Source organism: Perissodus microlepis, chromosome 5, assembly GCF_051167445.1.
Source record: "Perissodus microlepis isolate ML-2025 ecotype Zambia chromosome 5, ASM5116744v1, whole genome shotgun sequence".
In the NCBI taxonomy this organism is placed as follows: domain Eukaryota; kingdom Metazoa; phylum Chordata; class Actinopteri; order Cichliformes; family Cichlidae; genus Perissodus; species Perissodus microlepis.
The window spans coordinates 8,431,383-8,453,807 of NC_140465.1; the positions used below are offsets into that span (position 1 = coordinate 8,431,383).

Genomic DNA, 22,425 nt, shown 5'->3' on the forward strand with positions numbered 1-22,425 from the left:
CGACAATTTCTTCTAGACTTTTATTCACAAACATGTCAATGACCTGGACTTCCCTGCAGAGGGCAGTACAAACAAGATTTTCTCACATAAGGGTATGAACCTGGCAGCCAGCCTGCGTCGTGAGTGATACTGCCTGCATGTGAGGAATGCTGAATCCATTTATATTGAAGAAGCCAGAACAACAGGAAAAGGCTCAAAAAAACATCAGTCAAAACCTGAGTTATGCATCGTGGTCAAGTAACAAAAAAAAAGAAAACAAAAAAACAAAGCGCAAATAATATACTTGCAAAAACTAATAAAATAACATAAAATTGGGGCTTTTTGCTCATTCTGCCCCGTTTTCAATGTCAAATGAATTTTAATGTTTGCAGAAATGCAGAACTGGTGAAGATGGAGGACCTTTCATGGAACAACATCCAACGCAGCCAAAAGAGGTGAAGCTTGCTTGTGATGTTCCCATGCATTAACATAAATGTAGCCTGTCTACAGCTTTGGCATGCAGCCCTCACAAACTGACCTTTATACAAGTTTGCTTGATATTTGGACAAACAATATGGGGAAAATGCCAACCATTGTTTTCCACCGTGGAAAACTGAAAAGTAACAAGTACAAGATAATGCATCCTGTTCACAATCACTTGTATCCTTTGTGCACTCATGAACTCAGTTTCCAGAATAAAAGTAATTCATTCTCTGCCACAATAATTGCAGTGATAAGACTAATTAAATGCTGTGTTTCCTTAGTGACTGGATATTGATTTAGCTGTGAGTGATTATAGTTTTGTGGTTCGTTGTATCTAGCCCGGGGGGGTCGTCATGACAGGACATGGTGGGGCATTTTAAAAGATACATCCTTCCAGTGCAAGCAGAAGAAAAGGTTACAACAGCCCAAATAAATAACATTCGTGTAAACGTAAAACACATGCAGCCTGTGAACAGCGATGTTTCATTGAGGTTTGACAGAAGCATACATCTTACTGCCAAGCAAAGCTTAACTTTTTTTAATTGTCTTCCATTTTCATGTCAACACATCTATATGTAGATCATTCTGAAGTCCATTCAAAGTGGCTCTGTATCTTTTCCATACCCCTGCTAAGCTGTCACATTTTTCCCATGATGTAGAGTGAGCCTTTCAGGTTTCTTTTGTGCTTTCACTTTCTGGATTATCTAAATAAGTGTGAAAAGAAACATCATCCACAAATGTTTTTGCTGGTATTTCAATCCAAAATAAAAAGGGGGGATTCAAAGAAGAAACACACACAATCCAGCCAAAAAGCTTAATTAAATGCTATTTTTTCCCACTCTTTGCAAACCATTTCTTTGTTGGCTTCAGTTGTCATTTTGATTCCCGTCACTGTGACCTGTCAGGCTCGACCTTGGACTCTCCGTTCTGTTTGTCGTTGGACTTCAGGGACAGGTGCGTGGTCACGGTAGCCGCCTGAACCACGGCTTTAAAGCTGCGCTTTCTCTTTTGGACGTTCTGCTCCGGGTGGAAGATGATGACGTAGACTTTGGGGATATAGAGCATGCCCAAGGATACGGTGGCGCTCAGGCTCATGGACACGGTCAGAGTGGTGGTTTGGATGAACATCTGCAACAGAGACGGAGGAGTTCAGAAAAATCCTTCCACACACACTTGTTTTTAATAATAAATAATTTCCCCCAGGGATTAATAAAGTATTCTGATTCTGATTCTGATTTTAACAGTCTGTGTCACTAAGAAAATTATAGATTTTTTTGTTTTGTTTTGGTGCTTTTAGCCTTTATTTGACGGTTTGCAGGAAAGAGGGGGAGAGAGGGCATTTCAGCCATAAGGCTTATAAGAGCGCCTGCTCAACCAGTAAGTTAAAGTAGCGCCCATAATGATTCATTAATTATGGAAAAAGTGGCTGGCTAACCAAACTTGCTAGCTTTAGCCGATACTACTTCACCTTCACGTTCAAATTCTGGCACCAAAAAGCCCAACATGGTGTAGTCAAAACACAGAGTCCAGAAATCCATAGGTGAGCCTGCCATGGCTATATCCGTTTGTTATATACAGTCTATGGTAATATATTTCCAATACCGCAATATAATTTATTTTAATAACCCAAAAAATATTGTTGGGCGCAATAATTTATACATAAACGCAAAACAACAAGATGTCTTATTGCATCTACTCGCATTTTCCAGTAGGTGAGCAAGCACATTTTTTAATTTAATTAAATGTTATTATATTTTGGTGTTCTGACCCACAAGAGGAAGCAAGGGGTCAAAGTTGAATGCCCAATGGAGGTGGTGTGTCCCAATTTCATGCATACTGGATGCAGCAGCAAGGATAGTTTGGAAAGCAGGGTACATGTAATCTCCGCTATCACAATGCAGTCCTTACAATTTTCATCTCAAAGCAGGGAAGGCAGTGTTTTCCCCCTGATGAATGATTTATGATCTAGTATATGAAGTCAGGAAAAGAGCCTCTATTTATGGGCTTTGACCACATCTAGCTGCTCTTCCTCTTTTTTTCCTTTTTTCTTGTTTTGCATGCATCCGACAATAATCACAGTGAGCGACTTCTTCTGAGATCTTCCTTCAATGAATTATAAAAAAACCCCTCATTATTCAAGAAAACTAAACAGGTCATAAATAAATAAAACCACAAGTATCATAAATAAGAAATGTTTTGTGCCATAAATAGGTCCCAAGTTGCATAATATCCTCAGCAGCAACACATCCTGGCTCATGTCCATATAGTACAGTTCCTTTTATCATCTTTCACATGTTTTTGTCCCTGTAGTGACGTCTCCCTTTATGAACGGAGCTGTTTACTGTTTAGAAGTGAAGTGGACTGTGGTTATGTGGCCCAAGCAGAAGGACTAGCTGAGAATCACTGTATGGTCCTTTCATAGGTAATTACAGTCATCACAGGTAGATCACCTCCTCCAACATGTGATGGGAGCATAACAGCTGCTACTTTCATGAGCCAGACAAAAGTTAAGGTCTATATTTAGCTCTTTTTCTAAGTGATGATTAATTGAATGGGATGGCTGAATTGGTCTAGGAGGGCTTCTTATCGTCCCTCTGCACATCTGACCTCCTTTTCTTTTCTTAATTCACTTCATTTCCATTTGGAAGAGGTGAAAAGACTTTGAAAGCACCTCAGGCAGTAATTGTTTCAGCCTGACTGGTTCATAATACAGCTCTCTATTAGCCAAAGCCCGTCTCTATTTTTCAAATATCCCCCCCAACTGTCTTGTACTTTGTGACGGCAGCAAATAGCCCACAAGCTAAATGAAACCCTCAGTACAGTGGGAGCAGGATGTCCTGCGAGTACAGCAGGAAGCAAATACGATATGACAGGCAACAAACTCAAATTTCACTTTCAGCATCTGAGGGATTCATTTACTTTCTTACAGTTCGTGTGTTACTGTGCATTACGTAACTCGATTCAGCATACTGTTTATTTTAACTGTAAGTGGAGCTCAGGGAGTGCTTATGTAATGTAACGAGATTTAATTATGTTCTTGAAAAAGATCAAATTTGACTATGCAGAAGAATTTATTGAGCTATCATTTAGTGGGTCAAATTATTTCTTTTAATTTCTTTTTGTCCCAACCCAACACAAAGAGCAGCCAGAAATAATTCAGCTATTCATTTGTCCTTTTAAAAAGTGACATTTTTACTAAACAGATTTATTTTTGAGCTGAAGCTATTATATCAGTCTCTGAAAGTCATCATCTGAAAATTTCCTGCTATTCTTTGTCTCATATAAAAGTTATCATTATTAATATTATACATTATAAATTGCCAGAAGAAAATCATTAAAGTGTATAAACTCTGTTAAGAACAGCAATACCTACTCTTTATTTTAACTATCTATCTATCTATCTATCTATCTATCTATCTATCTATATATATATATATATATATATATATATATATATATATATATATATATATATATATATATATATATATATATCTACATATATATATATATATATATATATATATATATATATATATAATCTCTTTTTTTATTCTCTAATAAATCACCAGATCATTTTCTCACCTAATTGATTTATATTGTCGGACCAAAATCCATATAAATTTGAAAGGATCTAAAAGGGGAAAAACAGGAAATTTTTCACATTACATGCTTTACATAAAGTAAGCAGGTAACAATTCATTAACCAGTGATGTCAACTGAATATTCAGGTAATCAAAACTTCACTCTCAGGATATAAAACTTGTTGGCCAGTGGTGGATGTTTTAAGGCTGTAGTTAACCCTCCTGCATAATTCACTTGTATTTCACTTATCAGTATTCTTCACGTCATTGTCATTTGGAAGTAAAATTTCCCCCCTCAAAGTTTATTTTTTCTCTGTGCCGGCCTGCTTTCCGTTGCCAGACTTTCTCTGACGTTTGGTGGTGTATGCTCTCCACATTCACAGTAGCCTCTTCCTGTTTACATGAACATTTTCAGAATTTCTGAAACCATGCACTGCCCTTGTTACATTTCTTACCTTCTCTGTAGACTGCGCTGTGCCAAAGAAGATGGGTACAAAGGCCAGCCAGATGATGCAGGTGGTGTACATGGTGAAGCCGATTGGTTTGGCCTCATTGAAGGTCTCAGGAACTCCTCTGCTTTTAATGGCATACACCGTGCAGGTGATCATCAGTACAATACTGTAGCTCAAACACAGTATGAGGGACAGGTCGGACATGTCACACTTGAGAATTCCACGGGCAAACTCTGGGTTTGGAGGCTTCTGCTCTTCATAGTCAATGATGGTGTGTGGGGGGATCACACCAAACCAGATGAATACCGAGAGTAACTGTAGAGGAAAGGAGCTTTAGACTGCTGCATGAGCTTTGACTTATCTATGACAGAGAAGCATTGATAAGCTTACCTGCACTGAGATGAGTATAAAAGTAATGATGAGCTGAGAGGTGGGGCTGATAAACTTAGGAGGTGTGACCGACTTCTTGCCCTGCTCAAAGATGCGGTAGATCCGGTTGGTCTTCGTCAGCATGGCGGCGTAGCTGATGCACATCCCGAGCCCCAAAAACAGGCGGCGGAAGGCGCATATTGCCACACTGGGCTCTGCAATCATGAAGAAGGTGATGAGGTAGATGAGGAAGATTCCTGTCAGCAACACATAGCTGAGCTCTCTCCCAGAAGCCCGGACAATGGGTGTGTCATTGAAGCGGATGAAGGTGACAATGACTCCGGTGGTTGCTAAGATGCCCAGGATGGCCAAGAAGACGGGAATGATGGCCCAGGGAGAGCTCCACTCCAGCTTGATGATTGGTGTGGGGCGGCATCCCGTGCGGTTCTCCAAGGGCCTCATGTCGAATGGGCACATGTCACAGGTGAATTCATCCAGCAGATACTGGTAGCCATCACAGAGCTCGCAGTGCCAGCAGCAGGGAACACCCTTGACCATCTTTTTCCTCTCGCCAGACTCGCAGGGAAAACTGCACACCGACTCTGGAATTTTACGGTCACCGCCCGACCACTGCATCTCCTCCGGCTGAAATGGATGCACACACACAGTGTGTTACTATGTTACAGCTGGCTGTGACTTAACAAAAGGCTAATAACTGTGAAACAAACTTCTTCCACGACCACTTAAAGCCTATGAAAGCCAGGTAAACTGGCATAAAAAGAATAAAATTGTTAACTTATTACCTTTCACAAATAAAAATTCCCTCACATTGTCACCATATTTTTAGTTTTGGTTTACAAAGAAAATCAAATGCTATACTATGATAGGTAGGGAAACTTGGAAAAGATGCCTTTTTTCTGTCTGAAGCTATCTATTCTGTAGGAAGCTTTCAGCCATCTGGCAAAAAGCTTGCAGTAAAAGGAATCTTACAATGAAAGGATAGTTTGCAATTTTGAAAATTATACTTTCTTGCCACTTTCATATCTGCTGAATGCAAGGTTTAGCATAGAAACTGGAAAAGGTAAGTATCTATATCATCTAAAAAGAACAAAGTGTCGGGTCGTACTTTAGCAGAAACGTACAGCTTTTGCACCGAATAATTTCATGGTCATGGGAACTGGATGCTTGGCACCTTCAGTAATCAGGACTCAGAGAAGTCCAGATGAACAGAATCAACTTTCTGCAATTTTCTCTAGTTTTGCTTTGGACACAGCAATTCAATTTCAATTCAGTTTCACTTATATAGTGTCAGATCACAATAATAGTTGCCTCAAGCTGCTTTATATTCTAAGGTGACGACCCTACAATAATAGAGCAAAAACTCTAACATTTAGATGCCCCCCAATGAGCAAGTATTTGGCAACAGTGCAAAGGAAAAACTTCCTTTCAGCACAAAGAACCAGACTCGCAGAGGGGCAGCCATCTGCCACAACCAGGGGGTGAGGGGAGGAAAACAGGACAACAAGACATAATGTTAAACTAGAGCTTTGTTTCCAGTTTTTATGCAAAACTAAGTTAATCTCTCATCTTCTCATGCAGCAGAAATGAACTTCTGAATATCACTCTGTACCACAACTGTAGTAAAAATAGACATTTACATTGAGGCGAAGATGGTTTGTCCACTGGCCGATATTCTTGTAGCCAGGATTGCTGACATTGGACATCTGGTACTGGAAGATGTCATATCGACCCGGAGCATCTCCATTCTCATTGAACATCACTCCAGTTCCTGCGCTACCTGTTAGATGGAGACAGTCTAAATGACCTATGCACTATCAAAAGAAAGCCAAAAGTCAGAAGGCATTCAAACTGCCTTAACCAGAGAAAAACACCCCCATCTTTAGCGGCAGAGAGAACACCCACACACTGTTGAATGCAGCTTATTGCTTACTTCACTCTTGTGCAATCATGTGAAAGCTGAGTGCAGGATGCTCTTTAGTGAAGGCTCTCCTCCACGAGTACAGTCTTTCAGTGCACTCTCCTCTGTTGCCCTAACGTGATTGAATGTTCCTCTCGGGTCCCTGCAGGCGCTCAATCAGAAAATCTTCCATACAAGCCAAGGTCATCCAGCAAGAGGAGCGCAATAAATAGGATGCTTTCACAGGACACTTTTTTTTTTCCTTTTTCCAAACTGCAATATTTTTGTATGAAAGATGAGGATGAAAAGTGGGTTCGTTGTGTATAGAGAAGAGCGAGGACGCAGCCCAAGGGAGGGGACGTGCTTTGAAGAAATGCGCCGTGTTCTGCAGCTAAGCACATTAGCAGAAACATCTCAAAGCTTCCGTTTTCAACACGACCTCCCTTCCGCTGCGTTCCCTTTTAAATTTGCTTCTTTTTAAAAACCTCTCCAGTGGCAGAGAGCGGTAGTTAGAAAAGCATGGCTTTTGCTAACAAAAAGATCTCCTTGCAGCATTTCTCTCCCCAGCAGCAACGAAATGAAACTCTCCTTTTATCGAAATAGCTAGACATATCATGAGGTAGGTGCGGAAAAACCGACTGAAAGTTGGAAGCTCACCGTTGAAGTTTACAGAGCGAATGTACTGGAGGAGCATGCGTCCATCTACGGGGTCCATCTTTTCGCACACGCCCATGGAGCCAGCACAGAGGTCCAGGTGCATGCTGTGCAAGGCGTGGGCCATGGCGTACACAGCATCAATCACAAACTGCACCTTGCCCTCCTGCTCGTACTGAGAGTCTCGGCTGATTCTTTCGTCACCTGCCGGACAACAAAAATGACCAATACATAAGTCAGATAAGGTGACACTTTTTATTTTCGGTGCTGCTCCCTGCTTACCTGTACATTTTCTTCTACCAGGATCGTATTTTATCCCAGGGCGAGTTAGTTTACACTTGAAGTCATCCTCCCAGAATTCTGCAAACCAGATGTTTCTCCTGTTGTTCTCCAGCGACCTCGAAGTGAAGTACTGGTCGAACCCTGGATCGTTTACGCATTTAATTTTAAAACAGTTAAAATAACAGGACTTCACATGTTGGAGCAGAGATAATGGTAAAAAAAAAATCCTTTGAAATATGGCTCTAAGTCACTTTTCAGAATTTATACAGGCTGGAAATATCAGATCGGGATATATCAGACATATCAATCGTTAATTTCCTTTATTTGGTGCATTGATATTAGACTCATCTGTCAATGTCACAGGCTTCTGTGGGTATGCTTATTGGATCCAGCTGTTCAGAGTTAGATTTAAGGCTCATTTAATACATTTTCCTACCGTCAATGGAGGCTCTTTTAGGCAGGATGGTGACAGCACCCTCAGCCACCTCCTCCTGGTCTTCAATCGCAGAGTTTTTGGATCCCCAACTATCCGATCCAACAAATAGGAAGTGGCCTGTCAGGTTGGCCTTTTTGGCAGCCTGCAACACCCGTCTAAAAGATACAGTTATATATCATGATGAAATTTCTTCTTCTTCTGTCATTCTTTGCTCAGAGTGGTTAGAACAGGAGACTACATAGTTAAATGTAAAACAGCATCCTTGTGAATATCTTGCAGATGTCATGTATCGAATACACCATGCAGCAGAGCATGACTCACTTGATGTCGTCCTCATTGGCAAAGATGATAACCCCGCGAGCGTTGGAGGTCTCCATCAGTCTCTTGATGATTTTATCAAACTCCCCTGGTCTGGGCTCTCGTGGAATCCTTATGGACTGTGCAATACACAGCCCTCCTGTGTCACAGACCAAAAAAATCATCTTTTATTGTTTGCAGTGTTAGCATGCCAGCATTAGGTCAGTTGTAAAGGTAGCTAGGTTTTCCCACGACTCTGCAAAAACAACACCCAGCTAAGCGTTGGGTTTTTTTTGTCTGCTAATTATGTTGATTAATGAGCTTAGACGTATGTGTCAAAATAGCAATAATATCATAACATGAAAATCCTTGCTGTACACACAATATTACATGACCAAATACTAGTAAATTCCAGAATGGGAAGAACACACTCAAACCTTTCTGCTGTACTGAGACTGAGCCCAACACCCACCACACAGTATCAGATCTTTGTTTTGGGTTAGAGTCGGGTGGACCAATCCAAATATCAATATTAATGCTATTATTGGTATCAGATCAATACCAGCACCAGTAGATCGACAGTTTGTTTTTGTTCTCCAAGTTCAGTATGCATCTCACCGAATTGTGTTAAATACTAAAAAAAGGTCTCCAAAAACCCAGTTTCAAAATACATGAAACCTGAAAGGTGTGTTTTGTTGTATTAACTAATTCTTTCAAAAAGCAATGGTCATTAACATGTGTTCTGAATTTGCATATAAATTATGATTAATCTCTGAAATAATAATGCACTGCTCTCACCCTGAGCTCCCTTGGGTCGATAATCCGATTTTTTTTTTTATACCTGCACTTCTGTTTCACACACACTTTAGAACTTATTGTCCCATCCTGGTTAAATTCTGTTATATCACTGCAACCATGGGCAGAAATGATGTGTAGAGGGAGACAGAGGTCCTCACCTCCAGTGTTGCCTTCCTCATTGTAAACATAACTGCATGTTGCTGAGATGCAAAATGATTCATTTTTGAGTATTGAAAGATGGATTACCTATCATTGCATGTCATTTCCTAACTCTTTTACATTCCAAAGGTGAATTTCAAACAAAGGGTGTGTAAGACATTCTATTAATTATTAATTATTATTTCACCGCCCAATAGAAAGAAATGGTTGTAACCAGCCTGCACTCTGGCAGCTCTCTTGTTCTATCTTGTTCTTCAGGGCAGTCATATCTCTAAATGCACAAGATGATCTGTCTCCAATTAAAATTATTATAAATGACTGAATTTGATCTAGATTCACCATTCAGATACAATGTATAAAATATTATGGCAAACCATCCAGAAGTCGAGATAGAGATATTTCCATCTGGATAAAGTAATGGACAGCAGACAAAGCTGTTAGAGTCTGTCCCATACTGTCAATCACTCATGTATGCGAATTTGATCATATTAAATGTGATCACTAATACATTAGGACTAACAGGTCATCCCATCGTATAGATTTAAAAGCACAAATGATTTTATTAAAGCATTGCTCCTTCCTGTCTTTTAATGAGTGGGAAAAACACAAATGACTAAATGACTAATGACTTATTGTCGTGACGGCAGATTCACGTCACTGCAGTCAGACACACAACCTGCTTCTCTGGAGATCTGGAGGAAGGCATCCACTCCGCTCTCTCCGTAGTTGCCCTCAGATGCCAGCGTGGACACGTAGTTCCAGCCCATGTTCTTGACTATGTCCACCATGGCCTGAGCCTGGTAGGAGTCAGGAGGCACCACACGGGAGAAGAACTCGTAGCGGCTTTTGTCGCTCAGCTCCGGGGCAGTCGATGCATAGCTGATCTGGGGGATCTGAGACACAGGGATGGGTCATTTGTGATGAAAGAGTTGGGTCAAATGGAAAACATGAGCAGTGCTGATTATTAGGCCAATATGTGAATCCAAAGGTAAAAGGGATGACAAGAGGCAGTGAACCATGTCAGGAGCATGATGCACCACTTACTCACAGGCAAGCCCTTAAATGGATGCCTCCCACAGTAATACTGGCAAGTCACAGTGCATTAAAATCCCAAAATTGGACTATCATAGAGCGTTCATCTCTTGAAAAGCCCAGAGCTGGTTTGCGCTAACGATACAGCCAACATCACAGTAGAGTACAGATGGTGGGAACCAGAGCAGAAAGGGGGAAAATAAGGATGGGAAGCTTAATTTGTTGGTGTGCTACATCTTTAATGACACAGTTTATGTCGACAGTCTCAACCCTGAACCTGCTAATGCCAGTCCCCCCAAACGTGGCTAACGTCCAGCCCTCTCTGGAGAGCACCAAGAGATAAAGGTATTCACAAGGGGCAGCGACGGGGAGAAGGAGAGAGGAGTGAGAGAACCATTTCACAGATTATCTGCAAGGATTAGTGTGGTTTTAGTCAAATTACGTTAAGCACAGAGGGAGAGACAGAGATCAGGAGCCTAGAGAAAGGTTAGCATTTCTCAGCTGTAAGCCATACAATACATTTAATTCTAGTGGCCACATGCAGCTTGCATTTGCTGCTCCGCGTTAACCCCGTCAGTCTCAGATGTACTGGTAAGCCTCTGTGGTCCAGACCACATCCTGAAATCAGGTTGGTGAACTTTCCTGCCCTCTCCTTCCCCCTTGTAAGAGTGACTGGTATGTGACATCATCAGTGTCCAGAGGAGTCTGTATCATTGTCTGAAAAGTCACTCAGATGTTTGCATGCAAAATTATAATGCACAAGACAAACACATAATCCTCTCCCAAATTAATCCCACAGAAGCATCTGCACCAATTCACTTGTTAAAATCAATAAGCCTTATCACTAACATAAGCATCCTCTTTTAGTCCAGTCTTGCTGAAATTTGCTTACAGTCATAAAACAAGTGAAGCTGAGAAAGAATCATTGTAATTTGAATAAACTAGACTGACTCATCAAGACACTGAGCTCGGGTATAGAATAAAGAGGCTGACAAACATGGATATAATTATGACCCTCTGGAATGAGTCAGTATAGAACATTCGCCTACAGGTGCATCTTAAAGGGGTTTGTGAAAGCTATATTAATGGGTTAGTTATTTTACACAACCTTGAATTATTAAGGGTTTAAACCCTAAAATATTAACTGTCAATGAACATGTTACATTAATGAGTTAAAGAGTTAATTGCTTCAGAGGTATTTGCAAAATTTATAAAAACTTCATTAAATAAAACTCGATGAATGCATGCTGTATGTCTCATTTAAAAATAGTCTCATATAAGATACCTTACATAATTTATAGTTTATGCTCACCTATTGAAAAAGGAAAAAACTAAAATAAAGATGCATTTGGAGCAGGTTACTACAAAAAGTGTATTGGTTATGAGCAGATGTTGAATATGTAAAGAACTTCAGACTAGAAGCATTTGCGGTCTGGAAAGCAGCACATATGGACGGTAGGAGGAAACGCACTATTTAGTTAAATCTACTTCACACTGGTCACAAATTGCTGCTATCCTAGAACCAATGTCATCCTGTTACCCTGACACTATTTTGAGCCCAGGGTCCTGAGCTGTTGAGAGGGGCTTAGTGGAGTTGGTGAATTCTGTAGTTAATATCTGCCCTCTACCCAAGTTGTGGATTCTGAGCTGAAGGAGGAGCAACTTGGATAGAGGGCAGATATTAACTGCAGAATTCACCAAAACAGAAACATCCAAACACATCAGCCTGGTTGTTACAATTTTTCTGTATTACTTTGTAGAATATATATATACTGGAAGTGCTGGGTCTCTCACTCTCCCTCTGCGTGATGCGCACATGATCACTGATGCGCTCATTTGGGTGCGCTTGGTTCTTGCCTCTAGACATCCTGAGGCCGAGTCAGCAGGAATTTGCACAACTTGCTTGCCCCAAATGTTAGATTTGCACAGACTCAGTGTTCCATCATTGCTATAAACAATGTGTAATCAGTGTAATCAGTGTTTAAAGGTCAATCACCTGTCAAAGAAAAAAAATTACCTGGATTAACCTGCAGATTCCAACAATTACAATGGATTCACGACCCTGCAAAGGTGTCACTCTGACAGGCAGCAATACACAGGTTCATTCAGGTCACATATCATCAAGAGGTGGGATGTTTATCTCTGTAGAGCAGCAGTAAGTTCTTTAGGTAAAAACATAAAGTGTCTCAATAATATTTTGGTATCAAACGTCTTCATCTATCATTTATCCAACCCTTTCCTTAACTGCTTATCCAATTCAGGGGTTCCAGAAGTACTGGGGTGGCTATGCCAAAGGCAGGGTGCACCCTGGGCAGACGTGCACACGTGTCGCAGAACTAACACAGAAAAACAGACAAACATCCACACTCACATTAACACCTACGGCCAGTCAACCTTACATCCAATCATGTCTTTCTCTTTGAATACCTGGAGCTCAGACTACCCAGAGTATGAATTCCATCAGAATGTAATGATGACCAAGGTCCACATTATCTTCTAAGGAGGGATTTAATCAATCTCAAATTTTAATAAAGAAGACCTAAATCTGCAGTGACCTAATCACAAATACTGTAACTCTACTGAGGCAGGAAATGAAGGTGCAGCTATATAAATTAACTTCATAAGTGCGAGCTCTCGCACATAGGACGTCTGTTTATTGGCCACAGCTGGTCACTGATATCACTGCAAGCTGCTCAAATCTAAAATTAGGAATGTATTCCATATAGTTGTTCATTTTCTGGCACAGTGTCCTTGGACTTGATGTGTGTAAATCATTTTTTTAAACATAGTGCTTCTGGTCCTTTTGTTGCTTCTGACTGGTTAAAATGTGGCGGTGCTGTTTGTGATCTTCACTCACTTTCTGAGTGAAGATTTTAGATGCTTTAATACTTTAGTAATACTTAATTCTTTCAAAGTGTTAAACTTTTACCTTTATTTTGCAAGCATGACAAAAGGAGAAACACTAAAACGGTAAATTAAAAAAAAAAATGCCTTAAGATTCCAGTAGTTGTAAAATATTAAGCAAGAATGAAAGAAATGTTAGCTGATCACAGTTTGGTTAAACTTGTTTTCTTAAGAATAATTGTCATTGTCTCTCCTGACTTGAGAGTCCAAACCCAGTGAATGGGAACTACTGTTCTCTTTCTTTGTGAACAGACTCAGGAGAAGTTGTGAGGGGATCATTTTATCAGCTTACATTCTCAAAACACTCCCTGTCCCAAATATTTAGCTCTTTCACTGGTTAACAAAGCTAGGATGGTTAAAGAAATCTCACCGCAAACAGTCTGAGTACATTGGCCACCATGATGGACACCGAACTTCCAGATGCACCAATCACCCCAACCACCCTCTCCGGTTTTGGGAATATCGGAGGCTCTCCGTTTGAGCAGCGCACATCCGAGTTGTCCTTCTGGATGAGGGCCTGGACAAAGGTGAGCGACTGTTCCAGGGCATACGTGTCTCTGGAGCAGGTGTCGAGGATCCGAGCCCCAAGTGTGATGTTAGGCAGCAGCTCGGGATCGCTGTTGATCTGGTCCAAGGCATAGAGCATGGCCTCCAGTCGATGGATCCCTTTCTCTCTCTTGATCTCTCCGCAGGGTATCCCAGCCGGACCCCGAGAATGCATAGGGAAGAGGCCGCCCAGGGTGATGTCGCCTTCGATTTTGATGGACTGAGGCTGGGTGCCCTGCTGGGCACGTGAGGCTGGACTGAAACCCACCAGTAGAACCCAAAGCAACCGAAGCCATGGTTTGTATCCATATGACGTACCAAACCAGGAGCACTGATGGGATGAGAGGACCTCTGATATCATGATGATGACCAGCAGAGGTACTGACAGCACTGGGCCACTCCCTCTACCTTTGACACCTGAGGGAGTTAAGAAAAGGGGTGTTAACATCTGGTTATTATTGAAGTTAGAGCATGTAGAAGCTTCATACACTTTATTCTCTCCAGTTTACCTTATTAACTATTCTTTTTATGGATCCACCACATCCATGAAGCAGTCTGGGTTGAATTTTTAAATACAGCATCCAACTTGAAATGCATAAAAATGTAAAATTCTGTGTGTCCCGTGCATCATTTTATAAATATTTATCTTTAATTCCTTATGGCAATTATGATATGTTTAAGGACGATAACTGCAGAGCTGCAGAGTCAATGCTAACAGTGATTCCCTTATTAGGTAATGATGCAGAAAAAGCACCTAGAGTCTAACATCGTTTCCTGTGCTTTGAATCAGAGCTGGGAAAACGTAGGAGAAAGAACAAAATATAAGCGATAGATGGAGGTGCACTTAAAAAAAACCTGTGGCTGAAGAGTGGATTTTAGCCAAGATGCAGGATGACACAGAGTGGAAGCTTTTACCATGAAGAGCAAAGAGGCGATGATGGAAAACACTATAAATTTTGCAGAACAAAACATTGACTAAATCCTGACCGCATTTCATGCTTCAAAAGCCGGAGCAGGTTAATTATATCTGCACGAGGATCACTGCCAAAATCCACAATGATCAGTTGAGCCCGTTCCGTTTGAAAAAAATCACAATTATAATTTCACAAGGCTCTAAATAATAATTACAGGATAACGTCATTTTCTTAGAATGATAAAAACTCATATTTAAAATACCTCTGCTATACTGTGATTATAAAGTTAAAAAAAAATACATGCAATCAATGCAAGAATGATTTGAATTTCCACAAGCTGCATTAATCACATTTTTTTTTTAAACTTCTTCATAGTGAAGAAGGAAGAAGATAAGTCTTACCTGCCCATTCTTCATGGACCAGCCTTGATTTTGTCCATCACACAAACTCTTCCACACAGGCCTCCATCCAGGGTCCAAAATGTGATTATTATATCTGGAAGCAAGGCTCTCCTCTCCTGACTGATCGTAAATCCTCTGTCATCTCAGTCAGCCTGTGTGCACTCTCAAAAATAACCAAAGACTCTAAAAACAATGGTCCAACAAAAAAAAAAAATTGTTGTGGTTTAGTAAAACAAAATGAAAACACTGAGTTCTGCAGCTTTTTTGGAGGGGGGAGGGGGGTATAATATCATGTGAGAATCAGAGAAAAGTGCAACATTACAGCAGTGAGATTCTACAAATCACCGCCAAATCCCTTAAAAGCCCTCTCACACACACTCCCTCTCTCTCGTTCTTTTTCCATTTGAGCGCGCCTCTGTCTGGGCACCCCCTCCCTCTCTCTCTCTCTCTCTCATGAACCTTCTCCTTGCTCGTTCTCTCTGCACTCTAATGGCCACAGATTGGGATTATCATGCAGGCGTCTGTGAAGAAAGCACTAGGTGGACTAGCCCTTTTTTTTCATACAGCTGAACCAAATGCAGAACCCTCCCCCCTGCAACACACACACACACACCAGGATGATGGACCTCCGTCACTTTGAGAGATTAGATGAGCAGCGATTTGATTCGTACCCTCCCTATACGCGAGCACACACACATGCACGCACACACACGCACTTCCCTTCACACACCTGTCAACACTGGCACAATGGTGGAGAATATGAGAGCGCAAAATAGGTTTCTGCACCACAGAATGCAGCTGGATTAGATTTATTATTGATTTGAGTTAATGCTCTGGGGAAAAAAATGCAGCTGCCAGATCAGTTTGCAACTCACCTGTAAATTAGAAGACTGAATGTATCATTACTACCATCTACTGTATCAGTATGGACATCTCAAAGAGTGCATCAAGTCTTCATACAGTGGAAATTAAAGCTCACAACACAGCTTTTCTTTTACACGTCACTTTTAATTTAAGTTTTTATGACATTTAAAAAAAGCAAAACAGATTCTCCTCCTCACTTGCAGAGTCTGCAAACCCAAGACTCTGAAGGTCTGAGGTCTACTAGTACCTGTGTAAATAGGGGTTATTTTCTCCCTTTAAAACTACCCTAAGAAGACAGATTTCTCCAAGCCATCCTCCGCTTTGGTGTACTCCAGATGAGATTTGAAGTACTGGCTTTTGTATCTCGGGCTGTTTCGAACATGCTCAAGGTAATCAGGGGTTCCAGGGCAGATGACGTTGTCTGCCAGCAAGATACTGCCTTTCCTTAGGAGGCCACAGTCCTGATTCAAAAAAGAAGAAAGGCAAAACTGGAGTCATGGCAGAAAAAGCAAAGACTTTAATGAGTATAGGATGAGTCAAACAGACTTGCCTCTAGCAGCTTTGTGTCAGGAAGGTAGCGATCTTTCCAGTGATCCAAGAAAACCAAATCAAATGTTTTCACCCCAAACTGCTCCTTCATTTTGGGGATCCACTCGCCAGATGGGCCTTCAACTACCTGGATCTATTAAAAAAAATAAGTAAATAGAAAATAAAAATGGAATATTGCAATCTGACCCTATGCATACCCTATGCAAATCAGCTTCTTTTTAGAGCTCCTCATTACCTTATCCTCTAGTCCTGCCCAAGCAATAACCTGACGAGCAATTTTGGCATAGTCTGGGTTAAATTCAAGAGTGATGATCTTGGCGCGTGGAGGAAGAAGGCTGGCGATGCGCACCGTAGAGTAGCCACAGTAGGTTCCCAGCTCTAACACAGTGACTGGATTCACTTCAGACACCACTGAGTCAAGAATGCAGCCTATGACAAAACAAAAAGAAATATTAAAAATATATAGTTAGATCGAATAAGGAACTGATTTTACTCATTGAGCATATCATTGGGAAGTCAGTACCTTTCTCATCCCCGACATTCATGGCCCATTCCTTCTGTCTGCAGAAGTTGTCGATGGCTTTCACCACGCTGCGAGGGTCCCCTCTAGTGGCGTTCTTCTGTACTGCATGTAGGAGTCGCTGGAGTTAGATGCAGGGGGAGAAAAAGCACCATTTAATAAAACCTCAATAAGAGTTTACGAGCATCAATTAGTTATTAAATACTTATAACAGACAATACTTGGATTGGCACAGATATTTTGATCTGATGGTTGAATTTTTAAAGGGGATTTTAAACACATATGGATATAGTTTTGTTAATCTTATCACTTCTCGTGTTATGATTGTGGTTCCAGTGTTTCACACATTTCATAGATGTCCAACAAGAGAAAATTGTGGTCTGCACACTATAAATAAGAGCTAGATACTCATTTTTTCAACATGAGACAGAATCAAATGATATTTTCCCTCTTATGAAAATATTGTTAAAGGGGAAATTGTGCTTGTGTTATTTCTTGTTATTACATTAAAACAGACTTCAGAAAGCCAGCTTAGGTTTTAGTCCAACCTCAGCAGGGTTCCTTCCCGCTGCACACCTGATCCCCATCAACCAATCACTCCCAGGAGCCGCTCCCAGCCAGCACAGCTGTCTCACATTAGCTCATTAAGCGGTGCAGTATAGGCTGCACCCTCTTCCCACGCGTCTTTCTGAGTCGCCTTACACTTTTATTAGAGCAAACACACAATATACTGGGCCGCCAGGGCCCTTAATACAGCTATCTGCTAAAGAATGGAGCGTTACTTGCTTATTTTTGTGCTTCAGCTCTAAAGCTCTGTAAAACACTGGACACTATTTTAGGTGCACCTGTTCAACTGCTTTTTAATGCAAATATCTAACCAGCAAATTCCATAGCAGCAATTCAATACATTTAGGCATTTAGTTCAAACTGACCGGGGAAGAAGGGTGATTTAAGTGACTTTACCGTGGCATAATTGTTGGTGACAGATGGGCTAGTCTGAGTATTTCAGAAACTGTAGATCTGCTGGGATTTTCCACACACAAGCTTATATAAAGTTTATAAAGAATGGTCAGAAAAAGAGAAAATATTAATTGAGTGTCAGCTTTGTGAGAGAAAATGCTTTGATGATACAGTACTAGTAGTAGGTCAGATGACCAGACTGCTTTGAGCCAATAGGAAGACAACAGTGTGTCAGCTTGCAGAGATTCATTCCCACAAGGTATGCATGAGAGCATTTCTGAACCCATATATCCAAACCTGAAGCAGATTGGCTACAATAACAGAAGACCACACCAGGTGCCACTTCTTTTGGGAAACTGAGGCTACAATTCACACAGGTTCACCAAAACTGGACAATAGAAGATTCTAAAAACGGTGACTGATCTAGTGAGTCTCAATTTTTGCTGTGACATTCAGATAGTGGGGCCAGAATTTGTTGTAAATAATACAGAAGTCCGTCTTTTCTTATATCAAGGGTTTAGGCAGCTGGTGGTGGTGGTGTAATCGTGTGGGCAATATTTTCTTGGCACACTTTTGCCCTTTCGTACTGAATAAGAATCGTTTAAACCCCACAGAGTCTACAGGAATATTCTCAGGGAGGCTGCAGTGCTCCAATCCTTTCAAACTGGTTTATTAAACTTGACAATGGATTTTCTATACTCAAACGGCCCCCACTATCACCCGTTCCAATAGGACATCTTTAAGATTTATTTCCAAGCTCCTTAGTTGAACAGGAGATTGCATCATGGATGTGCGGCCAACAAATCTGCAGCAACTGTATAATCCTATCATGTGATCCTATCACCAATGCTCTTATGGATACCTTGTGGGAATGAGTCTGCATGTTGACACACTGTTGTCTTCCTATTGGCTCAACGCAGTCTGGCCATCTGACCTACTACTTTCTGACTATTCTTTATAAACCTTGAATATGCTCATGTGTGGAAAATCCCAGCAAATCTACAGTTTCTGAAATACTCAAGACCACCCCATCTGTCATCAACAATTGAACAAAATCTCTGAGGAATTTTTCCAGCACCTTGTTGAATCTGTGTCACAGAGCATTAATGGTGTTCTCAAGGGGAAAAGGCATCCAATTTAGTACTATCAAGGTGTACTTAATAAAGTGTCCGGTGAGTGTATTTCATACCCTAAGCCCCATACGCAACTAAAAAATGATATTAAAAGTAATAGTGTCTTTAGGGTCATTTGGTTTTCATTAAATTATTAATTAGTGTGTTTTCACACCTGTGGTGTTTAGTCCATTTAAATCGAATCGTTTCGTTATCCCCCTTTTCCGGTTTGTGTGGATGTATAGTATACAGTACTGTACAGAATATCATAATCACACTCGGGTTTAGACCAAAACAACCACACCGAGACACATGTGTAGGTGGTCTCATCTGCAAATGTACTGGTGTTGTTCATTTAGGGTGTGAATGTGATCCAAGCCTTGATCCAAAACAAACCACCCACTTTACACTGCAAGTTTGAGCTAAAAAATGTACCGTAGCCATGTATACTTTGTATTCTGGGATGTGGCAGGGTATTATAGATGTGCAAAGGTCTGTACAGACTAGCAACTAGCCGTGAGATTCCGTAAATTCTCTATGTTCTCCAATTTTTAATAGTTCTCCAATAGTCCCCCCAAGGACACATCTGGCCAATAAGCGAACTGAACACTCTCATGTTGTTTGTAGTGAAACATTTAGGTTCACTTGTAGTTCACTTACATTTTTCTCTGTGTGAAAACAAACCAAACCATGGTAAAAAAAAAACAAAACCTCAAATTCATCAACTGATATGGACCAGCATAAACAAACTACGGGTGTGAAAACGCCCTTGATTTCATGACAACACATAAGCACATCTTTTTGTTCTTTGACATTATGGGGAATTGTGACGTGAATTTTGAGGTGAATTTAAATCCATTTTGGAATAACGCTCTAAAATGACAAAATGTGGAACAAATGAAGTGCTGTGAATACTTTCTGGATGCACAAGCTCAACTAAAACTATAAGTTTAACTTTTCTTTCCATTTTCTACTCATTTTATGTTTTAAGCATTTCAACTCTTTTTCCAGTCCTGTTTTTGCTTTTACCTTTTTCTACTTTTTGCAGTGTGTTACTGACTCCACACTCAAAAAACCTGTAAAATTAAATTATTTAAAAATATTTAAATAAAAAAAACTTTAGGTTCATAATAGTTTTTGTTAATAGAACGTCTTTAGTATTTTTAATAAATATATTTGCAAATCGCTGCATTTCCAACTTGTGTATGTGAAAAGAATTTTAGGTGCATGACACTCTTACATTTTTGTAATAGTTATCTGTTGCCGCGACACCCCCCCACCCCCACCCCACCCAAAAAAAGGGAGGCTGAATGAAGAAAAACATGAGAAAAACATAAGAAACCAGACAAGTAAGTTTTGACAATTTCAGTGAAAAGTAGTTTTTACTGAGTGGAACAAATGGTAGACGACTCTGCAGATTGCCTCACATTACTGTTTGTCTATTAGATTTATTGCCATGAATCTGGTATGCTATATTCTTCGTGGATGCCACGGATATTTTTACAGTTTATTGTTCACAATCATTTCTTCAGCTGTTTGCTTTCCAGTTTTGGTGAGCCCGTATCCACTAAGCTTCAGATTTCTGTCCTTACCTGACACGAATGGAGCCCAGTGTGAACCTTTGCTGTTGCAGCCTATCTGCGAGTGGTCACTATATTTTTCACATGCTTTGCTTTTTCTCTCCATCTTGGTTTTGCCATACCTTTTCTATACGCTTCATACACTGTTAAACTAAATCACATCGACATAGTATGTGATGGTTGACACTACTGTATCAGTGAGAGGTGAGTGTTTGTGGACGGCGCACCTGAGGACGTGTGGACTGGGTCAGTGTGTCCAGCATTCGCTCCACAATCATGTCGTGCCACAATAGTGCCAGTCCTCCATGATACTGCACAGCAGTGGGAATCAGCCATCTGTACAGAGCATACAGAAGAGCTGCTCCACCTGTGCAGCTGTAGAGAAGAGTCAGCCACATGCTGCAACCAGATTGTAAAAATATCAGTTCAGTGCAGGTATGGTGTATAGTGCTATATTATGGAAAAGGACAATGATAAATGAACCCCAGACGCAGTGCAATAACGGCAAATCTGCATGAGATAAATGAAAGCTCCTCTCCCGTCTCCTCTCGCCCTACCTTTCCCTTTGTGTTGGGTTAATGAGATGGGTATTTATGCAGTGTACAGTTGCTGCTTCACTATCAGCTGCTGTTACCGCCGCTGCCATGTCCAAGATGAACACCCACACGAAACTCAATATGATGATATCTCTGAAGGATATCATTTAATATCAACTCCAATAAACAGTTGAAAGCACACCACACAGTGCTTTGTGTGAACCTTCCTCCTCTCAGGAGCAATTAGTCTGTTTAGATTTCTCCAGCACAGATAAATGGGTAAGAAAAGGGTGTGAATGGGGAGGGGGAGCACAGCCAGAATTCTAAACAAAAGCTGCTTCTGTGGGAAAGCAGTGAAAAGCATGGCTGGAAACAACTCTACCTTGCACTAATAATACAACTGTGGGAGACCATTGGCTGTTGAGGTAATTCCTTTTGATTTGGAGTTTTAGTTGCATGGCAACTGCCCGGGGGTTAAGAGCTGTGTCACAAAAGGCAGAGCTCTGGGACTTTAACCTTTATTTTGGCTTCTTCTGAACATGCAAGAACAGGCTCAGAAAATAAAATGGAATTTTAGAAAGGCTGCATAAACACACACATGCATGTTTATCATTGTGCAGATGAACAGCTGCATGAAGTTGCATGCTTTTCCTACTATCTACCTGAATTCAAACTCCACTGGAACAAAAACAGAGAAGGCACAACAAAACTGGTAAAAAGGGAATTTGTGAAATGCTTTTTTGGCTTTGCATGGCTGAAATCCGCGTCAGTTACAGGAATTACCATTGATGTCCCCCAGTTTCACAACACTATTTCACAATACTATTTCGCAAACTCTTCAGTCCATAATATGAATTCAAACCAGACTGAGCAGTGGTTTTTCTTTAGCAACTGCAGGACTAATTCTTCTTAGGAAAAAAAACCCGGTTGCATTCTTAAAATCTTACTTTTTATTACAATCCCAGGGAACAGAAGAATAGAAGACTTACGTGCGCAGGCAGGCTCGCTCTCAGCTCTCTTCTCGCTTCCCCTGCCGCTAGAGGAAAATCTGCTGGTTTCCTAACAGGCGGACACATGCCTACGTTTACATGAGGCT

General features: G+C 40.8%; 2 protein-coding genes across 3 annotated transcripts; both read right to left on the bottom strand.

Annotated features, from left to right (window-relative positions):
* Window positions 1-6: 6 nt before the first annotated feature.
* On the bottom strand, window positions 7-16,072 carry grm6b (glutamate receptor, metabotropic 6b). Its single transcript, XM_084927604.1, has 11 exons — window positions 15,209-16,072; window positions 13,718-14,310; window positions 10,088-10,304; window positions 8,479-8,614; window positions 8,158-8,312; window positions 7,722-7,862; window positions 7,443-7,643; window positions 6,526-6,665; window positions 4,889-5,512; window positions 4,502-4,813; window positions 7-1,590 (listed from the first exon to the last, which is right to left on the bottom strand). The coding sequence occupies exons 2-11, from the start codon at window positions 14,252-14,254 to the stop codon at window positions 1,351-1,353; spliced, it is 2,703 nt and encodes a 900-aa protein (XP_084783730.1). The 5' UTR covers window positions 14,255-14,310; window positions 15,209-16,072; the 3' UTR covers window positions 7-1,350.
* A 123-nt stretch (window positions 16,073-16,195) lies between these two features.
* On the bottom strand, window positions 16,196-22,425 carry comtb (catechol-O-methyltransferase b). Of its 2 annotated transcripts, none has more exons than XM_084927608.1 (6): window positions 22,319-22,425; window positions 21,021-21,192; window positions 17,145-17,262; window positions 16,857-17,050; window positions 16,623-16,754; window positions 16,196-16,533 (listed from the first exon to the last, which is right to left on the bottom strand). In XM_084927608.1, exons 2-6 carry the CDS (start codon window positions 21,189-21,191, stop codon window positions 16,354-16,356), a joined length of 795 nt encoding a protein of 264 aa, XP_084783734.1. In that variant the 5' UTR covers window position 21,192; window positions 22,319-22,425; the 3' UTR covers window positions 16,196-16,353. The 2 variants fall into 2 exon arrangements, with proteins under 2 accessions (XP_084783734.1, XP_084783735.1); XM_084927609.1 differs by lacking the exon at window positions 22,319-22,425 and adding an exon at window positions 21,351-22,263.